Raw genomic sequence first — 26727 nt, forward strand, 5'->3', positions numbered from 1 at the left:
GATGCAGTCAGTAGCTTTATGTTCATGAACAGAGGTGATTAAGAAATAAAAAATGCCATTAATTAGAAGCACATATTGCTTATTTTCAAATATTTATACTCATATGAAAAAATACAAGCAATGCTGGGTTTAATTTATTTTGTAAATTACAGAGATCAGTCTCTTTATAACTTTATCTAATACTGACTCTTTGCTTTTGTTGGGAATGACCAGTCCCCTTGTAAGTCAGTTTTATTAAAATATTATTATTATTATTATTATTATTATTATTATTATTATTATTATTATCATCAATTTGTATTCACATTATAGTAAGGTTAGACCCCTCTGAATACAACAATGCCAAAGAATCTAAAATCTCAGAAATAGATGATTTAACAAAATATAAGGGAAGGATTATTATAGGGAGAACAGAGAAATGATAACACAGATAAAACTGTTACCTCCTATGTCCTTTCCTATCCAGGTTTGCCAGGGTGACTTTCCCACTTTTCCACCTCTTTTGTGTTACTCACCATCCTCCCTCCTGATTTCAAATTATCCCTTCACTCCAAATCTTAGCCTCTCTTCCACCCTCCCAGTGAGTAATCAGGTAACCCTCATCCTCTTCGCCGCCCCCCACCTAACTGTAGAGTTTTTGTTTCTATATCAAATGTTATCATCTGAAGCAACAAGGTTACAGTGTTTTCTCACAAGCCCATGGAGTCCATTCATTCCAGAAGGGTATTCAAAGAAAAACCCCTTCAAGGCAGCTTCAGAGATTGCTTCATAAGTAGACATCCACCTGTCTGGTTGGATATGTACTGTTTGAAGATTTGTGTTGGTCACCTGCTAGACTGCCATGGGAAGTAATTAAAATGTGTATTGTTGCCTACCCTCTTTAGTAAGAAGCCACCAATCTTGGTTTAGACCTTCTAATGTCCTGTAGAAATCTTGGAGATGGAGAGTCCTACCAAGGCACCATCCCTGTCCTTAATTCAGGTGATCTCAAAGGTTTTACTTTTGAGCATATTGCTCCATGTAGGCTCCTTTCTTCCCCAAAGGTGCATTGTGGAGGAGCTCTTTGACTGCCACTGTTTGTTCCTCTCTTGGGATAGCCCTTCTTTGCAGTGCTGCCTACAATATGCCTGGCAGGTGAAGGATCTCCACTATCCAGGCCATTGCCAGTTGAAAAAAAAAACATACAAGACAAATCAGAAGAATCTTTTGGTAGAGATTTTATTCAACAGTTTATATAACAGACCTTGTAAGGCCACATAATTTAATCACTTTGATACTTATTGTTTTTATTATCATTTTCAGAGAATTCCAGTACCAATTTGAGCTCTGCAGAGGAAAAAGCAAAGAAATTCTACTATGTTTGTTCCAACTTGTCCCAAATTATTGCTACTGGGCGTTTGGCATTCAGAGAAACTATTAAAAAGGTGAAAGTTTCTGTTTGGGATTTCAGGGGTACTGACAGTGGAGCTAAATCTCCTTCCAGCCATAACTGTAACTCCCACAATCCAGTTCAGGGTTATTGTAGGACTGGAGTTTATACTATTATCAAGATTTAAAATCTGGCCACTGTTAGTGTAGACATTTGTCATTTTCCCTGTGTCAGTGTGGATTTTTCTCTGAGTATTCAAGCTTTGATGTCTCCTCCTAGTACTTTTAAGGATAACCAGTTGTTTTAAATTGGCTCACCACACAAGTGTGAATGTGTATGTTAGTGTGGTGGGAAAGGCTGGTGCTACCCACAATCTTCTAATGGAGAGGGTGAATTTAAAAAATGGATGGATGGAATTTAATCAGCATCATACTGAATTATTTGAATTAATTTTTTCAGAATTTTTACATTAAAATGAAGATGAATCTCTGGGTTGCTTGCATTCAGACACAAACTAAAATGATCAATACCATTTTTTAAGCTATCTATATATATATATCCCATAGTCTTTACTCAATTAAAAATGTAAAACTATCATGAGCTTATATGAGCTAAATGTATTTAATTTCAGATGAACATTTTTATACTTGTTGAAATTGCATCATGATTTTGTTTTTTATACAAAACTTAAAATGTCTTTCCAAACTTTCCAGATTGGTCTCACCAACAGTACAAATATTAATGCAGTGCTGCAAAAAATTATGAAAGATTACAACACCTACCCCTTTTTCAAACTCAACCTTGTTTTTGACCCCCAAAATACAAGCAAATATGCTATTCAGGTAAGCCAAGTCTTCTCTGTCTGTCAGGTCAGTGACAAAAATGTTGTTAGACAACGTAATGGTCAGGTTTTTGATCTTGTTTTAGTAAATTTTCATCATTTGGATCTAATTATTTTTTCTCTCTGTTTCATTTTTTTTACACATCACACACTTCTCGGCTGTTATGCTTATTGCAAGTATATACACCACATTCTGAATGTACATGAGATCATGACATGCACTTTACTGTCAAATGTTTGTGGACACCTGGCCATTACAGCTATATGAACTAATCGGACACCCTATTCCAAAGCTGTGAGCATCAATACAGTGTTGCCCCCACCTTAACTCCCCCTATCAGCTGAGAAAACTTTCTATAACATTTTGGAGTCTGACTGTAGGTTTATGCGCCCATGTAGCCGAAAGAGCATTTCTGAAGTCAGGTGCTAATATTGGTCAAGAAGACCTGGCTCATTATCAGTGATCCAGTTCACCCCAAAAGTGTTCAGTGTGGTTGAAGTCATGGCTCTGTGTAACCCACCTGGGTTCCTCCACACCAAACTCATTGAACTATGTCTTTATGGACCTGGCTTTGTGCACAAGGGTTCAGTCAGGCTGGCACAGAAAAGGGCCTTCCCTAAATTGCTGGCACAAAGTTGTAAGTGTACAATTTTATAAAATGCCTCTATGCTGTAACATTAACAGTACCCTTCACTGAAACCAACCAAGGGTCCTAGGCCCAAATCCTGCCATTATTCCTTCTCCGACAAACTTTATACTAGGCACAATGCAGTCGGGAAGGTAGCATTTTTCCAGCATCCTCCAAACCCAAATTGGTAACAGCATGCTTTATATTAATACATTCGATGCTTGGTGTTACGCATTGTGATGTTAGGCTTGTGTGCTGCTGCTAGGCCAAAGAAACAAATTTCATGGAGCTCTTGATGCACAGTTATTGTGCCGATGTTGCTTCATGAGGTAGTTTGCAACTCTGTGAGTGATGCAACAGAAGCAACGGTTACATACTATGTGCTTTAGCCCTTGGCTGCCCGGACTGCCTACCATTTCATATTTCATATCATGGCCCACTACGTAGTTGTTGAGCTGCTATTACTTCTAGACATTTTCACTTTACAATAATAGCATTTATAGTTAACTAAGGGTAGACCTTGCTGAACTAAAATTTCATGTACTGACTTGTGGTAAAAGTAGCATCCTGATAGTGCCACATTTAAAGTTAATAAGCTCCTCATTATGACCCATTCAAATGTCAATGCTTGTCAATGCAGATTGCATAGCAAAGCCCTGGACTTTATGCAGCTGTTAACAATGGGTGCAACTGAAACATCTGAACTCAATAATTTAGAGAGGTGTCCATATACCTTTAGCCATATAGTGTAGTTGTCATCATCTTAAAGGCAGTGCTTCTGTATATTATTCATTTTTACTTTTAAATACAAAAGAAAATGCACATTGATTCTTCTAAAAACAGTAAACTCTTATCAAGAATTTAATGTTTTCAACTGTGTTTGTTATTAAAAGTCAATCTGATAAGATTATGGCTTCAATTTAAATATCTCTACCACTTGATCCACTAACAGTACTTCTGAATAAATATCCTTAAGGACAGATGTACATGATAGTAACATTATCTGTTGGTGAAAACAAAAATCATAAAGCAATTTTATTTATATTTCTAGATTGATCGGCCAGAGTTTCATTTTGAACCAGATATAAAAGTAAGTAAAATAGTTCAGATATCTCACCTTGTTACTAAGTAAACATTACACGTCCATACTGCAGGTATCCCCATGTAAACACAATAGTGGGAAATCTAAAATTTGTGTTTTATATGGACATAGGTGATATTGTGTTTTAAGCAGTGAAATGTACTTCATATTTACAAGGGGAAAGAGTGTGTGGATATTTTAGGTCCAAGACATAGTATGTTATTAGTATAATACTGGGGTCAACCTGTCATTCATTCATTCATTCATTCATTCAGTCAGTCAGTCAGTCAGTCAGTCAGTCAGTCAGTCAGTCAGTCAGTCAATTAATCTATTTAATTTAAAAATGTACATGTGAATTGGGAAAATTAGCTTATTTTTTATAGTAAGAATTTTCATTGCATCATCCAGGCTTGTGCTTTCCTTTTTAGATAGACTAACCTTCTGCTATGGATTTCTTTTCACAAGGTATATAGGAAATATTTGGAATACATTCAATCTATATTTCAGTTTCTGGGAGTATCAGAGGGAGAAACAATGAAAATTGCTGGCCCTGTCTTGGCCATAACATCAGTTCTTAGATCAATGGCATCAAAGAAAGAAACAGATAACCCGTTCTTTCAAAGGATAACTATATCTGAATTACAGGTAAACAAACCAAAAGCTCTTTAAGCATTGCAACTCATATGAGACTGAATCATGATCCTATGTAGCCATTACAAAATCAAACATTATATCTGCAATTTAAAAATTCCAATTTAGCTGTTCACAAAGGAAACTGTGTTTATTATCACCCTTTTCAGTATAAATGAAGGCAAGCATGTGGCTAAGGAATTGAGCTTTAAGCTAAACTGACTAATTCAACCCAAGCTTTTTTGGGTTTCAACTGTAGAATATATAAAGAAGCCATTGTAATATATCCTAATCTTGTAAATAGGTGTCTGCCAAAGAGAACACTAATATCTGTTCTAACCAAGTTGTTCCTTGATGGGCTTCTTGTAGAGAAATGCTCCTGGTATCAACTGGCTGGAATGTTTACAAGCAACTTTTGAGTCTATCAGCATGAAGCCATCTGATCATGTTTATGTCCACGATCTTCCCTACTTAACTAATATGTCCAAATACATCAGTGAATATCATAAAATAAGGTGAGATGGGCCTAGAAACTTATTAAATGGCATGCTAAGTAATGGGCAGAGGGATACCGAGAGGAAACATAATAAATGAACTATGAATAGATGAGAAAACATAATAACAAAGAACTGATAGACAGATAGTCCTGTTCTTTTGTATTGATGACATTGTCTGTTACTCTGCTGTTTCAGTGTCTTGAATTTCTACATGATTGCATCCTTCTTTCAAACGGTCTCTCCTGCCCTGGATCCTCGTTTCACTCAGGCTAAGAGAAAAATAACCAAAACTTCAGACAAGAGCAAAGAGGTGTCCTTGTATCCATCTATCTGTCTTTTACTTTCTCATTCCTGGAGTGTCCTGTTTTTTGCTCCATGGACCTACCTAACATTTGAGCTATTATACTCAGCATACTTCTGTCAGCTTTTCTTTTGGTCTACTGATTTAGACAGAGGTCCTTTGCAACATTTATGATTTGTTATTTTAGATGTATAATTTTTACAGCTTAGCTTTCAGATGTAAATTATGCATAACAGTGTCTTTCATCTTTAGGAGCCCACCCCTCCATGGAAAAAATGTGTCTTTGACACTCATAATGCTTTCGGTCCAGTGGTAGAAGCAATGTTCATTCAAGACAGCATTTCTGAGAAAAAGCAAAAAATGGTAAATTCAGAAGAACTTTTTTGAAAACATTTTATATGTGCAGGTTATGTGATATTAGTAAAACGTTTTTTGCTCTTCAGTTTTATCCAGATCGATGCTGAAGTCATAGATGATACAGCTTGCATTGTATTTATTTTAAAATTGTTAAATGCAAGCCAACCATTTTAGTTTACAGGCCTGCTTAAGAATATTTTATCCTAAATCATCCAACACATTAAAAGTCCTTGTAATAAATATATAACAGTACTGTATAACATGAAAATATTAAGTGATTACAATTGTACAGTATAAGGTCAGGAATCTTTAACCCTTCCCCTACATTGCTGCTGGCTCAGAAAAAAAGTGTACCGTTTGTGAAATAATCAGCCTCAACACAGGAAAAGGTTTGGGGCAGCCACCCATATATTGTCGCTAGCTGAAAATGGGTAATTGGAAAAGAGCACTGGTCAAGTTCCAGACTGAACTGATTTAGTATTTAAAACATGACGGCTTTAAAGGCCAGGACTGCAGGTGACATGGTGGAACCGGAAGTGACGTGCTTTTGGGTGCCAGAACCGGAAGTGATGTCTTCAAGGTTGAATCAGACAGGTTTTCCTGTGTTTGGTGTGTGGAGACAACAGAAGAGGGTTTAGTGCACCCCGCCACCCCCTGGCCTGGCGTGGAATTACCTTCAGTTGGCCCACACAGCTTCCTTCTACTCACACATGTGTGACACATTTAAAGTTGAAGTCCAGAAATGTAGTTATTATTGCTCTTTCCTTACATCCACAAGAACCTCAAATGGAGTCCCAGCCTTGTCATTAATTGCATGAGGTCTACACCTTTTAAAAGGTGTCTCATATGCGTTTTCTGGGTACTCTTTCAACCTATATTACAAAAGAATGTAATTTAAGTGAATAGATAAAGCTATATTGGCATTGGGTGAACAAGCACAGGAATTTATGAACATGTATGCCCTCTGATGGACTGGGGTCTATTAAGTTAGTTAGTGCAATTGGGATATTATCCAGCATCCTTGTTACCATATAATGCAGGAAGGGAGTTCAGAAAATGAGTATTGGATGATTGCTTAATTTCTATAGATTTTTCAGTTACCTGCTGTCTTTTATATTGAAAGAAATAGAAGTGTTTCTTTCAGTGGTATCTATATTTTTGTGAACATGCGGAATGAGATAGGAATAAAATGACACTTAAAGAACCCACTTCTAGAAAATATACAACATTTAAGAGTCAGTTCACATTATGTCAAATGTAAATATTTATTATTTAGACTTGAACTTGTTATGCAGCTTACATTGTGTTGTCAGTTTTTAGGTACACCTGCGGTTCTGATATGAGTGACATATGTACAGACAACAATATTGAAATACATACCAATATAAATATCTACTAATGGAAACAGTATACCAAACAACTAATGGTCTTTTTGGAAGGACAATACTTAATGCTGCTGAGCAAGAAAAGTCATGGAATGGCTCAAGGAACCTGATAGTGAATTGAATTTAAGGCCTTCTCTAGAATGAGATGAAATGAGATAATCACAGTAGAGATCAACCATCAGTTAATCTGAAGAAGCTATTGGACTCTCTAGGGTCAACATGGATCAGTATTCCTGCTTGCATTTGTGACATCTTTTTAGACAATACCTAGACCAAATTCTAGATATTCTAAAGGAAAATTGTTGGACAACTTGTTATTCATTTGATATATCTAATAACATGGCAACTCAGTAGAAATTTTAAAAAATTGACCTTAGAATCCACTATGAAGTTTTCACTTAGTCTTTGTAAATACTAATAAAAGAGTTTAAATGTATGTGTTTGTAAAATAATCAGAATGTTGCTGATCTTCTTCAATTAAAAAGGCCTTTATTATACAATATATACAGAAAGTAAATTTTAGTCCTGTCAGTAGAGGAATAGGAATAGCTTAGTTGTTAGAGTAAAAAAAAAATACCAAGAAATCCACAGTAATTTGTTTTTTTGTGTCTCATAGGTTACAGAACTGGTCAACGAGATTAGATCAGCACTTCAGACCATGATAGTAAATAATCAGTTGACAAGTGAGAAAACAAGAAAAGCTACACTAGAAAGGGTACTTCTTTTGTTTTGATTTGTATTATTACACAATGTTGTGAAGCTTCAAATAAGGAGATATAACAAAGCTTTGCTAATACAAATTAACATTCATTTTCATGGCAGCTGAAATCGATAACAGTACATCTTGATCAACAGACTAGTGCTGAAGAATTAAATGTAATGGACACTCTATACTCAGAGGTGAGAGTTACACTAATACTTTTAAAAATAGTTCTGTGATTGTCTGTATCGCTGCAATATTCAGACTTTTATTGTTTAATAGATGTGTTGAATGTCCTGAACCTGTCCTTAAACTGCTCTCTCTGTTCTTTGTAGTTTATTGTTACTGACAGCTATTTTGAGAGCTACTTACAGTACCTGAAGTTTGCCAAAAAGTGGAAGATGGAAAGGATGAAGACAACATCATGGCAAAATAGGTGCGTGGCCACATTTTTTCAGGAGTGTTTTTTAGCAGTTCAATTAATGAAGCCCTGTAATGTCCATGCTTAGGTTTTATATTAATTACATGCAAGCCAATGATTGAATAAGAAGAGTTGCAAGATGAATCTTGAGTTAATTATAATTAGGCTGGCATTGTAACACAGCACTTAATTGTACTAATTCAGAGCTCCAGAAACCCAACACCTCTCTGTGTGATTTGCATGTTCAGTATCCACATGGACTTTTCTTCAAATACTCCAGGTTCAATACATCCTAAAGAATTTAAGATATGTTAACACTAAATGAATCTGGCAGGAACAAGTGTGAGTGTGTGGGAAGTGTGTCTTGTGTTGAAGAAGCATCCTGTCTTGGGGTTAGTTATTGTGTTGTGCTACTGGGATAGACACCTGCTTCTTGCAAACCTGAACTGACTTCAATATATGTGATATTGCCATGAAAAATAGTGCTCACTCACATAAAGTTATTCAAGCTTGTTATTTTTTACTTATTTGCATCTCTGAGTTTCTAATTTCAAATCCATTTTCCTGCATAGCCAGCAGTGATAACTTGTCCTGATCTTGCAAGATTTAAGATATCAGCTATGTTGAGCCAGTGTTGCAGACATGTCCAGTTTATCTGTGAGGGAGCACAGAGCAATGACCAAGCTGGCAGTGTGTTGGTGTCCTGCTCCCACCTTTAGTGTAGTGTTTTTGAACCCCGGCACTGATGCCATGCTGTGTATGCTGTTTTTATACTGTTACTACTCAAAAGTTAGTCACAGTCTACTATAAATAGATAACATCTGAAATAACAGTTAGAAATTCAATCCTACTTTTAAGCACTTTTAAGCAAAAACTAATTTTTAATAAACTAGGGGGCTCTGTCCCCTGCTTGCTTCGCTCACCAACCCCCATGCGAGCGCTATGCGCCAGCCACTTCGCGTCTCTCCCACTTGCGTATGGGTAAGCAGATGTACAATTTAAACAGATTGTTATTTTCATGATATGCATAATAGAACTAACTATTTTACATTACAGAGAGTAATTAACCATAGTTAAAAATAGTAAAATATAATAAATTGAAGTAAAATTATGTTTAATGTTGCGTTAGAGATATTCATTGAGTTATACGTTTTCGCTTTGTTTGGCTTTGAAATTAACACGCAAATACTTTTTAAACTTCTGTCTTTGATATCTCTGTCTTTCGAAAACTATTGTCGCTGATAATTCGCCACATGTTGGTTTATTATAAATGTGACCGTAATCTTTCAGATTCATATAGAAATCCAAGAAAACTTCTTTGTCCGTGTTTTGCAGATAAATTTCGTGTAAAGTGCAATACTTTTGGATGTATGGATTTGAATCTATTATTGGCTGTAGAATTTCTATTACGCCCAATCGTTTAACTCTTTCGATTCTATGTTGTATCACTTCTCTGTGATCATAAATGTAAACCTGACAGAATTGTGGTTTCGTCGAAATTAAGCTTGTAATAGCTTTAATTGTTGCGGGACCACACATTCTAATAGTGTATGGTCCTGAATTGTGTAAACCTACATTTTGAGCATTGAATGTTGTGTTCGCAAACAGATTATTGTAGATTCGGATATTTTGCCTGTAGTGTTTTTGGATTTCACTTTCACCAAACAAAAAATCTTTTAATTCTCGCGGATATGCCTCTTCATTGGGAAGAAACATTACTTTTCCCTGATGGCAACACGAATTAGACGATCTACAAGTCTTCGACTTAAACTTTAAAGCCGAACAATATCTACATACTTCTGTCCATATATTTGAACTCTTTTTGTGGTTCCGTTATTTCACTGAGTAATAATTTCCTTTGTTATCGCTAATACAATCTTTACTATCAGTTTTTTTGAGACTTTCGAATTTTAGTACTTTCAAAATCTGTAACCTGCTCTGCATGTGTATCGCACCAACGTTGACTTTAAATGAGGAAAGCGTAAAAATTTATAAGAGCTGAGGGTGCAGGAACTGTGTCTGACAAAAGCATTCACATGAAAGAGAGTTATGTGGACTGTAGGCGTGTTTGAAAATGGGTGAGAAGGGGGTGGGACTTGACAAAATCTCTTGGCAATAGTCTCATCTTGCGTGACTTGAAAAAATCTCTTGGCAAAAAGTCTCATTTCAAGATTTCCTTTTATAATAGAGAGATAGGTTTACCTCTTAAGAGTCTGCAGCATCTCTTTCTGAATTCATGAAGAAGTTTGCTCTATTCAAAGCTGCACAGCACTTCTGTTCCATGTGACACTGATAACAGTGCAGCCTACTGCCTTGGGGAGCTCTTAAAAGTAATTGAAAATATTGTGTGTTTCTGAACAGCACAAAACAGTTTAAATTAGCATGTGACTTTGATAACTGTATGGACATTGACAAGGACATGCTGCAAACCTGAGAAAAACAAAGTATCACCCATCTTTATAATGAAGAAATGATAGAAGACCAGTTTAAAATAACACCAATTTCATAAATCACTGATATCTTTATATATATACAGTATATATTATAGAACCTACAATGTTGTTCTTGTGGTTTCTTTAGTTGATTATTGTGGAAACAATTAAATGATATGGTGTGAGCTTTTATTATATCAATATTATCTAAACTACTAAACTTAGACTTGTATCTAAATTATGTCCTAAGTTTGATCTTTTCTTTATTTTTAATTCGCCACCCTAATATTCAGATGTTTCTGTTCTTTCTGGTAAGCCTGTTAGTAGTTCATGTAGCCTTTTTGCATGACTCTTACTTTACCATCAAAGAACGTAACATCACATACAATTGAGTCAGATTTAACAAACCTAAAATCAACCCCCACCCAAGACAAAGCGAGAAGAGCCAACAACAAGAGCAATTCTTTAAAAAAGCAACAAAGAAGGGAGAATATCATTTCATTATCATAGGTCTTGCCATATTTAAAAAAAAAAGTTTTGAACAGATCTTCTAAGTGAGAATTTATTTTTTTCCAATTTCAAATGGTAGAACATCAGTTACTCACTAACATATAACAGGTGGGCTGGGATTCTTCTGGTTGAGTAAGATAAGTCTAGGTGCTAGTAGTGATGTATAGGTGATTACAATCAATTTGTCCTTCTCCACTTAAAGCCCATCCAGAAGTACACCAAACATAGCTGTGAATTGTAACACCAAGGCTGTCTAACAGGCATTCAAAGACTTTTGACCAGAATGATGTTAATTTGTTTCCTGCCCAAAACATGTGGCCTAGTGAGGGTGGAGCTTGATTGCAACATTCACAGGTTGGATGCACAAATGTCATGACAGTCCATAACACATGATTTATTCCACTGTCTGTCAACAATAGGAGATCTATGAGCAGAATATTAATCCAAAGCCTTTTAACCATGAAATGATAAGTGAGCATCTTATGTGTTATCCATTTAAAGCTACATCCATCTGAGCACATTTGTGCATGTCCTGTGAAAATGAAGTAGTTCACTTAGTGATGTTTAATAAAGGTGTAGTGTGGAATATAATGCTGAATAAGTGGGATGAATAGACATACTGTAGAACCAAACTAAAAGACCATAGCCAAGTCTTCAGAACAACAAGTTGGAGTCCTCCAATGTACATGATCATAATATTGATGATGTTCTTTACTTCCTTTACGCTCAACTAGAACACCATGAGTCAGTCTTTGCTCCTCATACTCATTCAATTTATGCGTGAGGCATTCCTTAAAACCATTTAGCAGTGTGAATGATGTTTCTGGCTTGACACAGTGCTCAAGGGTCCTCCTTCCAGTGTACCATTAGTGTTTCCCCCGTGCATCACTTTATCTTGAATGAAACTTTTCTTGCCTTTTTTCTGGTGGAAGAACTTCCATGATAGTAAAAAGAGTTGTAAACTATTCAATTCATATCCAGTAAAACCTTTTGATATTTTGAATAGAGCTTTTGAAGCATTCAGGCTACAGGTTTAATGGCCTTTAGAGTATCCACCAATTTCAAAAGTAGCAGGAATATATACTTAACCCATTAATTACATTAACAGAAATGATTAAAAGAGACATAGATAAATACTAAATGTGTTACATAATGCCTTTTACTACACTTTCATTTGAAATATTCTGTTACAGTAACAAATATTACTAAGAACTGTAAAATCATCAGAGAGGCTGTAAAAATCAGAATAATTATGATTAGTTAATGCTTATGGGGCATTTTGGAGTAGATAAGGGGGTTTATTTTGGTCATAAAAGATCTATAATATAAAGTACTGAGCAAAAGTCTTAGGTACTTGTGATAAAATGCTGTAAAGCAGGAATTTCTTCGAGGATAATGCCACAAATAGTTTTTATTAATCAATAAACGTCCCAAAAAGTGCAGCAAACAGATAAACATATACTTGGAATCAATATTTGATGTGACCTCCCTTCTCCATAAAAACTGCAGCTATTTTCTTAAAGGAATACTATATCCATCCATCCATCCATTTTCCAACCCGCTGAATCCGAACACAGGGTCACGGGGGTCTGCTGGAGCCAATCCCAGCCAACACAGGGCACAAGGCAGGAAGCAATCCCAGGCAGGGTGCCAACCCACCGCAGGACACACACACACACACCCACCACACACTAGGGCCAATTTAGAATCGCCAATCCACCTAACCTGCATGTCTTTGGACTGTGGGAGGAAACCCACGCAGACACGGGGAGAACATGCAAACTCCACGCAGGGAGGACCCGGGAAGCGAACCCGGGTCTCCTAACTGCGAGGTAGCAGCGCTACCACTGTGCCACCGTGCCGCCCCCCCATAACCATGTAATGTAAAAACTGGGTTTGGATAGAAATATATATTTAAGTATACCAGATACACGATCCAATGTTAAATCTGTTGATTTACTTATTGCTTAATTATTTTTCCTGTTCAGTTCACTTGGAAGTCCTCTTTCAACAGTCCCGTATCGGTCACATGAGAAAAAAATCATTTATTTCCCAGCTGGAATGTTTCAGGAGCCACTCTTTGGTGAAGATTATCCAAGGTATGTATTTTGATAATACATGAAATAATGTAGAGAACTTTAGCCATCTGCTTAAGGATGACCACTGGGAAAAAGAGAACAGCTGTTCTGAAGTTCAATCCTCAGGGCTTCTGGTGGCTACAGGTTTTTGTTGCAAGCAGTTTCTCAATCAGTCAGTTATTGTTATCTTTAATTGATCTATTGTTTAATTACCTGACCTGTTTTTCCTTTTACTTTTCACTAAGAAAAGTGCAGTAGTGTCAGATTTACACTTACAGTAAATAAAGACACAGCCTGCACTGACTTATGGTTAAATCTGGCCATTTGGCTGCTTGCTGTATGTTAATTTTGTCGTACGTCAGTCACAAAGTATACAGGTCATTGCATTTGAGGTACTGTGGATCTGACATATGAGACCTGTTGAAATAATAGTAATAATAATGAAAGATTTATTACTATTTACAAAGCATTTGTGAATGGAAGAAAAAAGTGTGAACCATAGGCACAGAAAGGTTGGAAATAAAAGTCAGTGTTCAAAAAAATTCTGTATGTCATGGTTAATCAGTGTCCTGAAAAAGTGCGGCAGAATCAAATTTCCACTGACACTAGGTAAGCAGGTCAGGTGGCATTACAGAGCAGCAGTGGAGGGAGAGTCTCAAAACTGAGAACCATGTGAAATGGTGTTTGCAGCATCAGTTTGGTGAAAGGTGGCAGCCAAGAGACTGGTAAATCTGCAGCTCCACACAAAGAGGTTTGCCTGCCTACATATGATAGACAGATCACTGAACGGAAATGAAGCATTTAACATTACAGCTGCATCACATGCCAGCATAGCACATAACTTCCTTACTGTGTCATCTGACAATACAACATTCAACATCTCCATGTTGCCACCTAACAACAAAGTGCTCAAGAACCCTGCTTCTGTGCCTTTGTCACTGGCCACATGCCTGCAATGGAAATGTGTTTCGAAGAGAGGGAGTGTTCTGTAATGGCACTGCCAAGTTGCATCAGTCAGGGATGAAATGTATGAGCCGACATTCCATTGTGTAAATAAGCTGCTTGAAAGCCAGCTGCAAGGGAGCTTATAAAGGGGTATTAAAGTCAAAAATTCTACTTGACCAGTGGCCCCTTAAAGGATGGCAAGCTACCCAAAAGAGCTAAGGATCCACTGGCACTCAGTCCCGCCAAGGGGCAGCAAGGCACTACACTATTAATTCTATTCAGGGATGCACCAAAAATAATGGAATATCACAAAAAGTGAAAAGGCATAAAGTAGAAAACAATCAAAGAATAGCATTGGAAATGATACTGAAACCAAAATGTTTTAAAGCATGTTTTGTGTACAGTATTGCATTTTAATATTAAAATGTACAAAAGCATAATAAAAGCATCAAAATATGCCTCTTACTCAAATCTGTTCATTACATATGAAATGTTCATAAAACTTGTTCCATGACTGGCAGCACGACTGCATGTACCAGGCATACTGTCCTTATGGCTCTCAACTGTAAGTATGAATTGCCTCAACTCGGTCATCCACAAATTGACACATGACTAAATTTATATATTTGCTTTATCTTTAAATGCTTACTTTTTTATTTATTCACTTTTTCTGTGTAGTTTGCTTTCTTAGTTGTATCTGAAAACAGGCAGATCTACTCTGAAACTAATGAAGCTTAAGCTTCAGGGCTTCTGATCCCGGTGAGGCCCAAAAGTGACTTTAATTTTGACCAACCCCCCAATAACTCAAAAGCTATAAGGAACGGGAATTTTTTATTCAAATTAGTGAGTTTGACATATGAGATACTCCAGTACAGCATAATGTTAATCATAGTCTGAGATGTAGTGGTTAATGTTTTTAAAAATGTGTGGTGTGGGGAACAGCCCGGACACAGACAGGTAGACATGATGTTTCTTCACCACACACGTTTATTTACAACTATTTTATACAATAGAAGTGCCCAATCCCAGTGCCTCAGCACCAATCATCCCTTAAGTCCTGGCCACACGCACAATGCCTTTCTCAGTCTTTGGTCCGCCTCCACTCCTCTCCACCAAGCTTCGTCCTCTTCCACCCGACTCTCACTGTTAACTGGAGGGAGGCGGCCCCTTTTATTCCCCCCGGAAGGACTCCAGGTGGATCCTGAGGGCTCATAGCCACATCCCTGTGTGGCGGAAGCTCCCATGGTGAAGCCGGAAGTCCACCAGGTGTCTTCAAGTCTCTTCCCCCCAGTACTTCCCGGTGTGGCAGAAGTACTGAGGGCCAACACTCCCAAGGCTTTGGGGCGCCCCCTGGCGGTGACCACGGGCCCCTACAGGGTTGAGCTTCCAAGCTCCATACCCGTAGTCCCCAAAGCCACCAGGAAGGACGCCACCTTGTGTCCTGGAGGAGGCACAAGCCCTCCTCCACTCCTCCTGGGCGTCCCGGCCGGGCATGGACGCCCGCCGGGCACCACAGTGGTTATCTGTCAAGAAAATACCCCATTGAAGAAAATAACAGTGGTTACCCAGACCTCCTTACTTGTTAAGATGGGGCCCCCATAACAGTTCAAGTTTCAGGACCCCAAAAATGTAAGTCCCTCACTGTATCTAAATATAGACAAGTAATACTGAGTAGAGCAGACACCAGCACAAATGGCCCTGAAAGGACCAGCTACTTCAGTGTTACCCACTTGCATGCTTATTAGTAAATAATTGTCTAAATAACCTGAACATTAAAAAAATAATATTTATAATGAAAAAGAATGATTTGTTACTCATCTAACACATATAAATTAATTCAGTAGAAATACAGAACAACTAGTTTGTAATTTCTGATGTAAAAATCCGAGAAACTGGGATGTAACAGTTTGCATTACAGGTCCAATTAAGAAAAGAAACCTGTTGCCACAGGAGCCGGGAGGACTGAATGTCGAGAACCGCTATTCTAGATAATCATTCAGAGTTGTATAGCAGGGTGGCACAGCAGCCTAGCACTGCTGCCCCACTGCTCTAGAAAGCTAGAGCCTACTCAGAGTCTCTGTAGGTTTTCCATGTTCTTCAGGTGCCTGCATGGGGTTTTCCACTGTGTAGCACTAGGGTGTTGTACTGTGTTAGCCATTATGAATGTAGTAAGAAGTCAAGCAAAATGACACCTTTCATTGGCTAACTAAAAAGATTACAATATGCAAGCTTTCGAGGCAACTCAGACCCCTTCTTCAGTTTCGAGTTGCCTCGAAAGCTTGCATATTGTAATCTTTTTAGTTGGCCAATAAAAGGTGTCATTTTGCTTGATTTCTCACTACACTGTGTATCAGGTATTTATTGCATTGACTCAGACTCCTCTTTGTTTTTGTTTTTTTTCTATTGTGTCTCTTTTCCTTCAGCCAATAATTGTTAATTGTCTTTTAATTAGTTTGGAGGCTGGGCCTTTAATTGCTCCATATACAATACAATACAATACGACTTATTTTTGCATAGTACTCCTCACTGAGAGTAGGCGCACAGCACTGTGAATAATTCTCAGATAAAATGTTAGTATAGCTTATACTAAATACAGAGTTAGTACATATAAAGATAATGAGTTGTCAAAGGCACATAAAACAAAATTGAAATTGATTAACATTGTTGGTTTCTGTTTATATTTGTCCATTGATTAATTGCTGAACTATGATCAGTTACCAAAAACAAAGACAAATTCAGACACAGTCACAGTTCTGGACACCACAGCTAACCAGCTGCCTACTCCTCCTGGACATTCTATAACGGGGTCTATGCTGGGCCATCCAATCTGATGACAGAATCTTTCCATCCAATAATTCCAGTGCTTCTTTATTTGGGATGACTTTTCCATAGGTAGGAGAGTAGGCATTTAAGAGCTTTTTTGAGTCTCCTACATTTTGAATAAGTCTTAATAATGTTTAAAATTATTATTATTTTATTTTTTAATATTTAAATTTTTGCCTGCTTTTGTTTAATGTTAATGTTGCTTAATTAACATTTGCTACAACTTTCATATTGTTCATATTTAAGATCACTCAAGTTTGATTTCAGGCTTTCACTTTTCTTTCTGCCTATTTTGGTGTACACTATGTGGATTTTATTAGTTCCATTCTCTATTTTCTTTTTTTAACTTCTTTCATAGTTTTGTTTCCAATTATTATGTCATTTGGGCTTACATTTTTATTTTTAAATAATAGTAATACAAATACATTTTATATTTAGTTCCTTTCCTATGCTCAAAGTGCTTTTCTTTTTTTTGCCCTTTTAAGGTTAGTTGTTTGACACTCTTACTCTACTTAATTCATAATTTAGCTATTGACCAATACCTAAATAATTTAAATGCTGATTGTTAGTTAGTAGATTTGTTGAAGTGTTTGTATGGTTTTAGTCTTTTCCTATGGAAGAAATTCTAGGACTTTTATTAGCATTTTTTGTTAACCCCTTGTTTGTTTTTTTCCCATTATTTTTTGTGTCTTGCTACCAACATTAAAATTAAATTATGTTACAAATCTTACTTATTTGTGTAGTATATATCTTGTTGATCCACATGGGTAATAAAAACAAGACTATTAGTCTTTTTTATTGGCTGAGAATCAGTGAAACAAACAGAAATGAAATATAACACTGGCAGTAAGCTCACTTGTCTCATCTTCTCTATTCAGGGCAGTTTATTATGGAGGAATTGGCACTGTCATAGCTGAAGAGCTAATAATCATGCTAGCGGACTTTGGTGAGGATTATTCATTTAATTAAATAAATTATTGAAAAATAAAATGTGAATGAACAGATGAGATAAGTGGAACAGAGAAAGGAAATAAATATGTATTAAATTAAGAATGTCAAAATCCATGCACATTAGTGGTGTTTTAACTCACTTGACATAACACATTTTGTTGTTTGTTTTCAACTTACAAAATGCATCAGATTCAATCTATCTTTTGTAAACGTTATGATGTCTATCACTAGCTAAAAATGCTGCATATTGTAACATTTGGAAAGCTTGTATTTATCCCAGTAAACATATATAAATTGCTTGATAATACCCTTGGCATAATGGATGAAAGTAACACATGGTGTCCCAGACCCATTTACAAGCTGATATTAACGTTCCTCTTGTAGAAGAAAATCAGGAATATAAGGATATTGAGGAAAAGGACAAGCAAGAAATCGGATACACTGGGACACACTTTAAAATACAGGTACATGCATTGTAATTACATGACACGCAATAAGCAGTTGCACTCTATTTACCATGAATATTAAATTATATTATACATATAAAATTACAGCTACATCATGTAATTACAAGTTTAACAGCTTCTCCAGTACGATTGTTGTAGAAATGTACAGTATTTTGAAGTGAATCCAAAGGCAACAACAGAGTGGCAGAGAGATAGACAGTAGCTTATGGTAACCCTTGTACTTAAAGGGTTAATAGACTTTCTTTTTGTACTTTAGATAACAAACAGCTCTAACAAAATGTGTTTCACTCTCTATCTTACAGAGAATGGTTTGAGCAGCTGGTCAGCTTCCCAGGAGTTTCTGAACTGTTTGCAGGTTCAGTTACAAAATGACACAATACATATTGATTCACATAAGACCTGGGCCGAGCGTAAAGGGATGGAAGTTGCATATCACGTAGGTATTGATCTGAATGAAACCTACAGGAGGTATCTTCAGAAAAGTTAAACTGAGAAAGAATGGTTGTATAAATGATATTAGCGATTATGGATTTTCTTTTGTAATTTTAAACATAGCTGGATAGGCTGTGTCACCTTTCCCGTACGTTACATACTCATTATTGTATTTGGTATATCAGTATTTGCATTTTATTATATTATTTTTGTTAAAGGTTCTTCAAGAGATATCTCAGAAATTAATAAAAAGAAGAAATATAATTTAAATTCTAATGATTACTTGAACTTTAATCCATAATTTATAAAATACATAGCTCTGTTATTATAATAATATTATTAATGAATGCTTTTATTAAATCTATAGCAGTGAGATGATTAACATTTGTAACCTTAATGCAGTCTTTCTCAACCTTTAAGTATTTGTGACCCGAGTTTTCATAACAGTTTTAATCGCACCCCCTAATGTTTTTTTGAAAGGAGCCCACTAATACCAATTTGCTCTTTATTAATTAATGATATATCATAGATGCATATTTTATTATACCTACTTAACTTTTATCGACATTTATCTAACTCTATATTTATTTATCTAGTATCAGAATGTAGTTTAAGTTAATTTATTTTGGTTTCAATAGATGTATTTTTCATATTTTCGATTCTTGTTTTCTTTTTTTCACATCTTCATGCCCCCCTTTTTGTTACTTTGCGCCACCCTAGGGGGGCCCGCCCAACAGATTGAGAACCACTGCCTTAATGCTTTGCATGTATGTTTTACCTATGGATTTTTGATACTGTCTTGTACTTTATGAACTAAACTGAATAGGATACCCTCTCCATTTCAGGCATATGAAAGCAGGCTGAACACAGACTGGTGTGAATCCAGTCTAGCAAATTTAGAATCTCTCACCAAGCGTCAGATGTTCTTTGTAACCTACGCGCAGGTATTTAAAATCTTGACCACTCTTTACATGTGTAAATGGCTTTGGGTAATGATATCTGAAAACTTTCTTTGAGCAAGGCCATGGAACTTTGTGTGAATGCATATAATAAGCAATACCATACATGTACATTCATTCCTAAAACAGAATTTCTGTAAGCATTTAAAAGAACACTTTGCTAATCAGTGAAATAAACTGGATCTCTTTTTGTCTCACTTGTTTCAAAACACAACCAAACAAAAGCTCAAAAATTTCAATTCCAATTCAAATTTCAACATTTTAACATTTAAATTCAAGGTCAGAAAAATAAATTCTGAAAAATTTAAAACACATTTCAAAAGATAAGTAACAGAAAAATACAGTTAAACTAAAGACAATGCCAAAGCTCACACATCCAGAAATCAAAATCCAAAAAAACAGAGTAATACCTAAAGACCGGGAACACAAATAAATACATGAGGCATTAGGTGCATTAATCTCAAGGTTCTCAAATCATTCAAAAATGTCAAAATACAAAAAATACTAAAACCAGAGATTAAAACCTATCATATATGATATTCAGAATTAGGTAAATATCCAGGTTAATACAGAAAAGTGCCAAGTGCTACATGCAGGATAAAGAAATGTTAACTTAAATACAAGATAGGAGACACTTTCTTACATGTAACCATGACAAAATGTTGTTTTTTTGCTTAGGAAATTTGTCAAAGTAGTTAGAAAGGGGAAATGACATGTTGTAAAAATGGTTTAATAGAAATCAATAGATTCTTTGCTAAGCATGGGTAATGATTGGAGCAGTCACAGTCACAGTCACTAGGTGGCGCATGCATGCACTTTTACATTTTTTCTGTGTTTGTATGCACCTCACTTCTCACTATGAAAGACGTGCGTGTATGAATCTTAACCACAGACACATGAGTTAATGTGAATTCTACAGAAGATGTAGAAGCTTTTAGACTTTTTTGGCGCTTGAATGCACCTCACTTCTCATTCAACCCAAGCAGACAAACTCATATTTGTGATACATGCATGTTGTATGTTCACACAATGAGCTACCATATATTTTCCTGAGACAGGTTCCAGCCTGTCCCACTCAGTCTGTGCCACAGCTGCTCTCAACTACACGTTTGTCTCAGACAAGATATGACCTTTCCCAGCCCACTTAGGTGACGCCTCTGCAAGTTCGCCAATATAGTAAAACTGCTAAGGAGTCTTCGGATTGGTTTTTCTACCAAAGACCATATACAGCTTGTGTTTTAATAAATAGCAAACTACTGTGACAAATTCCATCTTGCTCTAAAAGTGTACCCAAAAGGTCAGTATACTTATTACAGAGAGGCAAAAGTCTTTAATTGACATAGTAAGGTTTGAATTATAGAATCAGCAAGGAAAAGAAATAGCTTAGATGAAATAGCAAATAAAAAACAGAATTCACCATTATAATAATTATGCAAACATGTTTGTAGTAACCTATGCCCCATACACACTACTATGCTTTTGTGTAAACATGCAGACATTAGTTTCCATTTTCTCCTTTTGTCCTTGATACCTTGGCATTTCCAACCCCCAAAAATGAAAGCTTTTGAAAACACTTTCCAGAGCTGTATACTTCTGAAAACGCAGGCTCAGTATTATACTGCGGATGTGCAGAAATGTACAGTAGTTTTCAAAAACACAGACTCTAATCACGCTCTGATTTCTTTGTGCTTACTACGTGGTCCTTTCCCAATTTGATCCTGCTCATTACCGTGTCTCATTCCATGACTGGTCATCCTTCATGGAAGAAAAACATAATCCAGCATAGCAGACAGAGAAGAGTTACTTTCCATGGCATTTATTATGTTGCTTACCTTTATGGATCTAAATTTAATTTTGTACATTTTGAAAGCTGCATACATGTGCAAAATTGAAATAATTTACCAGTCGTTGCATGTTTGCAATGAATCAAATCTTTGCCACTCTTTAAGGATTTTTTCACCAATGTGTGCATGCATAGTGTACACAAATGTCTAAACAATAGGCATTTTCAATAGTTCTAGCGTGGACCTGAGATACTTTTGAAAACAATGTGAAATCACTAGCATGGATGGAGCTGTGTACATAGATTATTTTGGTTTTAAAACATCTCTTTTAAATGAAAACAAAGCAGTGTGGACATAGCCGTACAGTAGATGAAAACCACAAAAATACCAAAGAAAATTCCTAAACTCAGTAGTTGAACACAGCAGAAGAGTGTAAATAACATCAGAATTAACTACAAAGTTAGAGTCAGTGTAGAGCTTCAGGGAATAAATACCCACTCAGGATGCTCAGGCTAGAAATGGGGGCTTTGTGTGCTAAGTTACTGAGTCCTTGAAAAATCTGATAAGTGATGTAAATAAGAGGTTTTAAGCTATGTGAATGGGTAATTCATTGGAACCTTTCAGTGTCAAAAACATACACTAATCTTATATAAATATTTTCCACAAAAATTAACAAGGCATACAAATTTAAACTAACTTAAAGTCACAGCCATAGTCTTAATGTTGAGTTTATTTTTCTCAACAATATGACCTTTTTTAACTACCATGCAGGATAATGTATTGTGCAAAGTGATTCAACTTTTTGAGAATTCAAGAGCTAGTTAGATCAGTGATTCAGAATGAGAAATGATGTTGGACTAAACAGGCAACATTTTCACCTCTCACTTAGAATTTGTAGTGACTGTTAACATCAACTCTGCTGATTGCTTTAAAAAGCAATTGATGTTCTGAAATGAAAGTCAATACTGTTAAAGTTACTGTATTTATGACACCATCCTCTATCACTTTAAAATATTTAATTGAGCTCAGTTAGTGTCAGTATTTACAATATTGATCCTATGAACCTGTGCGTTATGTTTGTAGGCAGTGGGTGATGACATCTGTAAACCTTTATTAGGCATATTTGAGCAGTCACTTGCACATGGAGAAGTATCTGAGGACTGGAAACTTGAAAATGTGACTTCATTCTCCAAGAAAGGAGACAAAATGCAAATAAAATAAATTAGGAAAGTTCCCATATGAAAATCCATCCATCCATCCATCCATCCATCCATCCATCCATCCATCCATCCATCCATCCATCCATCCTCTTCCGCTTATCCGAGGTCGGGTCGCGGGGGCAGCAGCTTGAGCGGAGATGCCCAGACTTTCCTCTCCCCGGCCACTCTCTTCACCCGAGTGTCCAAGACATGTGGCCGCAAGTCCGATGACACGACCACAAAGTCGATCATCGAACTGAGGCCTGGTGCCAAGTGCACATATGAACACCCCTATGCTTGAACATGGTGTTCGTTATGGACAATCCGTGACGAGCACAGAAGTCCAATAACAAAACACTGCTCGGGTTCAGATCGGGGGGGGGCATTCCTCCCAATTACGCCCTTCCAGGTCTCACTGTCATTGCCCACGTGAGCATTGAAGTCTCCCAGCAGTACGAGGGAGCCTTATGAAAATAGCATACTTAATAATAACCAGCATGGGTTTATGAGAGGAAGATCTTCACAAACCAATCTTTTAGATTTTTTTGAACTGGCTACTGCAATCGTTGACACAAGCAAAGCATGTGACATAATTTACTTAGACTTTCAAAAGTATTGAATACATTCCTTCCTTGAAGATTAAAACTAAAAGCTATAGGTATCACAGGTAACTTTCAAAACTGGATCTCACATTCGTTAACCGGCAAGACACAAAGAGGAGAATGTCCTATATGTACTGAGGTCATCAGTGGAAACCATCAGGAGTCTGTTGTGGAACAGTTAATTTTTCTGATTTACATTAATGACATAGATTTTGGTATAATTAGTAAACTTGTAAAATTTTCAAATGATACTAATATTAGAACAATAACAGATGCTGAGGGTGCAGCAAAAATGATTCAGAAAGGTTTGGACAAGCTGCAGAACTGTGTGAACACTTGGAAAATACAGTTTATTACAGAAGAGTGCTACACATGGGCAAAAGGAATTTGAATTATAAATACGAGAGACGCTGTCCTACCGAAAGCAATCTCTGTAAAGGATTAGGGATTTATGTTGACACAACATTTAAATATGTGTAGAAATTGTTAAAAGGGCAAATTAAATGTTAGGATATATTGTTAAAATTATGGAATATAAATTAAGGGACATTATAGTCAGACTATAATTATATAATGCACTAGTGAGACAGCATCTGGAGTATTATGTTGAATTCTGGCCACCATGCTACAAGAAAGACAGAGCAGATCTTGAAGCATTTCACAGGATATCAACCACGTACGTCTCAGGAGTTAAGGATATGCCATAGTCTAATCAAAGAATTAAACTTGCTTAATCTTGAACAGATGAGACTGCGTGGGGACCTAATCCAGGTCTTTGAAATCTTCAAAATCATTGATAAAATAGAACCAGCTGAATTCTTTGAGCTAAACAGTGAATCACGTACTTGAGAACATTAAAAGGAAGCACATTTAAGACTGAAGCCAGGAAATACTTCTTTATGCAAAGCGTTGTAGGAATCTGGACCAAACTACCAAGCCATGTAGTTAAAGGAGAAACCTTGAGAACCTTTAAGAAGCATCTGAAGGACAATTTGGGACAGTTTAGCTATTAGCTAAATAAACAAGCTTAATGAAGTAAATGGTTTCCTCTCATTTGTCAAATTTCTTACGTTATGTGCTCTCTGTGTCACACGAGTGGCAACTTGCTGCAACCATAAAGAAACAGTCACAAAATAGTAACTACCATCCCACAAACTGGAACAAAAAATGACACTGTGAGGACAACAAAATAATAATAACAATATCAATGCAATATAAGAATAATAATTTTATGGACTGTTATTCAACTGATTTTCTATGGAAAAGAAATTTTATGATAACAAATCATCAAATAATTATATATTTAGAAAGTAAAGTGTGCATTTTCCTGGTTTTTGTTCATTTGGTAAATGCTGTAATGTAGGCATTTAGTGAGGTAGTGGAAGAAAAACAGATTAACATCATAGACTATGGATGGGCTACCTGACTCAGGTTTGATTGTCTTTCACACTGTTAATTAGACAAGAAACTTTAAACATCTTTTGTTTCCCAAGGATTAAATGTTAGCCACCTGAAAATGTTATCTTCGTGTACTGTTTTTTTAACTTAATTAGTCTAACACATTAGTACGCACTCATCAGGTATTATAGATTTTGATCATGCAAATCTAGAAGTTAAATTTGTCTATTCCAGCAAATAGCTTGCATATAAATATCCAGAGGATGTTGCTGTATAAAATACGAATCAGAGTGATAATAAAAGCAAGTCTTCTACACTTCATTGATTATTTGTCAGTGTTTCCCATTGACTGTTTACTTCACATGCATTTTTCTGTCTCCAGATAATTTGTGAAACTTCAGGTAAAGCCTCAGCAGTCGAAGCTGAATTCAGAGTGAAAGGTTTGTACAATTCATTTCTGTTTCAAAGAGAGTTTGGCTGCTCAGCAAAGTCATCAAGGAACCCCTATGGAGAAATGCAACATCTGAACTCAACTATATCAGCAGAGTGCTTTCATTATTAAAACATACTCGGGACACTCTATAAAGTGCAAGAATACGTAAATGGAACAGCAATTGGCATGTTTGTCCTAGTTCAGCCTGACAGACTGTGCTTCTTCTTCGCATTATAAGCATGCCTAATTACTAAATGTTGGATATATAAGTCGGATATATATATATAATTTTACTTATTTTAATGTCAATAACAAGTTATATATTTGTTTATAATGTAGTATATTGTATTTTTATATTTTATGTGACCTGTAAATGCCTGGAAATATACACTCAAGTTTATTTACTAGTAAGGAGTTGGGACATTCTAATGTGGTTTGATGTTACACAACTTGTCACTTTCATAAAATGTTATGTAGGGTAAGGGGCAAATTGAATGAGACAAATAAGAGCAATATAATGCACAACCAAAATAACTACTAGAAACTTATTTTGCATTAAACAGGTACATTCAACAGCAATACAGGCTTCAATTTTTTATGTTTAATACAGAGTATACAGCTATGTGTTCAAATTAAAGTGATACATAATAAGTATTGGTATGAAGTAAAGTCTGGTGGAGAAAATGTCAGAGAGAATGTATGGAGGAGAAAGGCATGAATGACATTGCCACCAAAAAGGCTCAATGCAGAGCCCAGCAGAAATAAGACATAGAGACTGACCTATTACTAATGACATAACTGGAGACAGCAACATGCTATTTGTTGATTACCACATGCAAGTAGGAAGTTCACTGTACTCTGTACACATGACAATAATGATGCTATAAACCTGTAAACCTACAAAAAGTCTTAACTAAAATCTGAAGTCTTCCTACATATTACCTTGTCTTCTCAAAACAGTACTATCTGACTTCAAAGGAGGCACAATCTTAACATATTTGGTGCAACACAACACATTTCTATTGGGTCTGTCTTCAATACAAAACTAAGTAGAGAACCCATTCATAAAATAACATTGTTACATACAATTGTTTTGAAGTGGAAGTGATTATCTGTTTAATGTGTAAAAAAACAAAAGATTGGTTGTTAACAATTAGTGTCTTATGAAGAACAAAACAGCTTGGATGGTGCAATTACTGCTTGTTCATTAAAGATTTATGCTGATATATGCTCACTGTGTGTACATGCACATTATTTAATAAATATATTTATATATGTCTACAGTAAACTAGTGCTAGTTTTCTCCATGAGCCCAGAATTACAAAGGCTATGATTACCTATGACCAAGTAATGGGAAGAGTGCATTTAACAAATGGATTTTTGGATGAATGTTCATATTAAATTCTCCAAGTGACTTATTCAGATCTGTGAAATCACTAAAATCACTGCTTGCTAATTCTTATGCAAACTTACTTACTGTAGTATAAAATGTGCTGTTTGCTT

At 36.1% G+C, this 26727-nt stretch overlaps 1 protein-coding gene across 3 annotated transcripts in view; it reads left to right on the plus strand.

Annotated features, from left to right (window-relative positions):
- The window catches only part of kel (Kell metallo-endopeptidase (Kell blood group)), a 55667-nt gene extending 29209 nt beyond the window's left edge, over positions 1-26458 (plus strand). For 2 of the 3 annotated variants that reach the window (XM_051931710.1, XM_051931712.1), the window contains 15 exons: positions 1303-1424; positions 2083-2211; positions 3891-3929; positions 4386-4565; positions 4920-5065; positions 5243-5357; positions 5601-5711; positions 7707-7805; positions 7913-7990; positions 8126-8226; positions 13142-13252; positions 17878-17945; positions 18720-18853; positions 19695-19793; positions 25174-26458. In XM_051931710.1, the coding sequence (XP_051787670.1) occupies positions 1303-1424; positions 2083-2211; positions 3891-3929; positions 4386-4565; positions 4920-5065; positions 5243-5357; positions 5601-5711; positions 7707-7805; positions 7913-7990; positions 8126-8226; positions 13142-13252; positions 17878-17945; positions 18720-18853; positions 19695-19793; positions 25174-25353 (1712 nt within the window). In that variant the 3' untranslated portion in view covers positions 25354-26458. The remainder of the gene's footprint in view (positions 1-1302; positions 1425-2082; positions 2212-3890; positions 3930-4385; positions 4566-4919; positions 5066-5242; positions 5358-5600; positions 5712-7706; positions 7806-7912; positions 7991-8125; positions 8227-13141; positions 13253-17877; positions 17946-18719; positions 18854-19694; positions 19794-25173) is intronic. The other variant, XM_051931711.1, reaches the window with a different exon arrangement.
- Positions 26459-26727: the final 269 nt, after the last annotated feature.

The sequence above is a fragment of the Erpetoichthys calabaricus genome, chromosome 9, assembly GCF_900747795.2.
Source record: "Erpetoichthys calabaricus chromosome 9, fErpCal1.3, whole genome shotgun sequence".
In the NCBI taxonomy this organism is placed as follows: domain Eukaryota; kingdom Metazoa; phylum Chordata; class Cladistia; order Polypteriformes; family Polypteridae; genus Erpetoichthys; species Erpetoichthys calabaricus.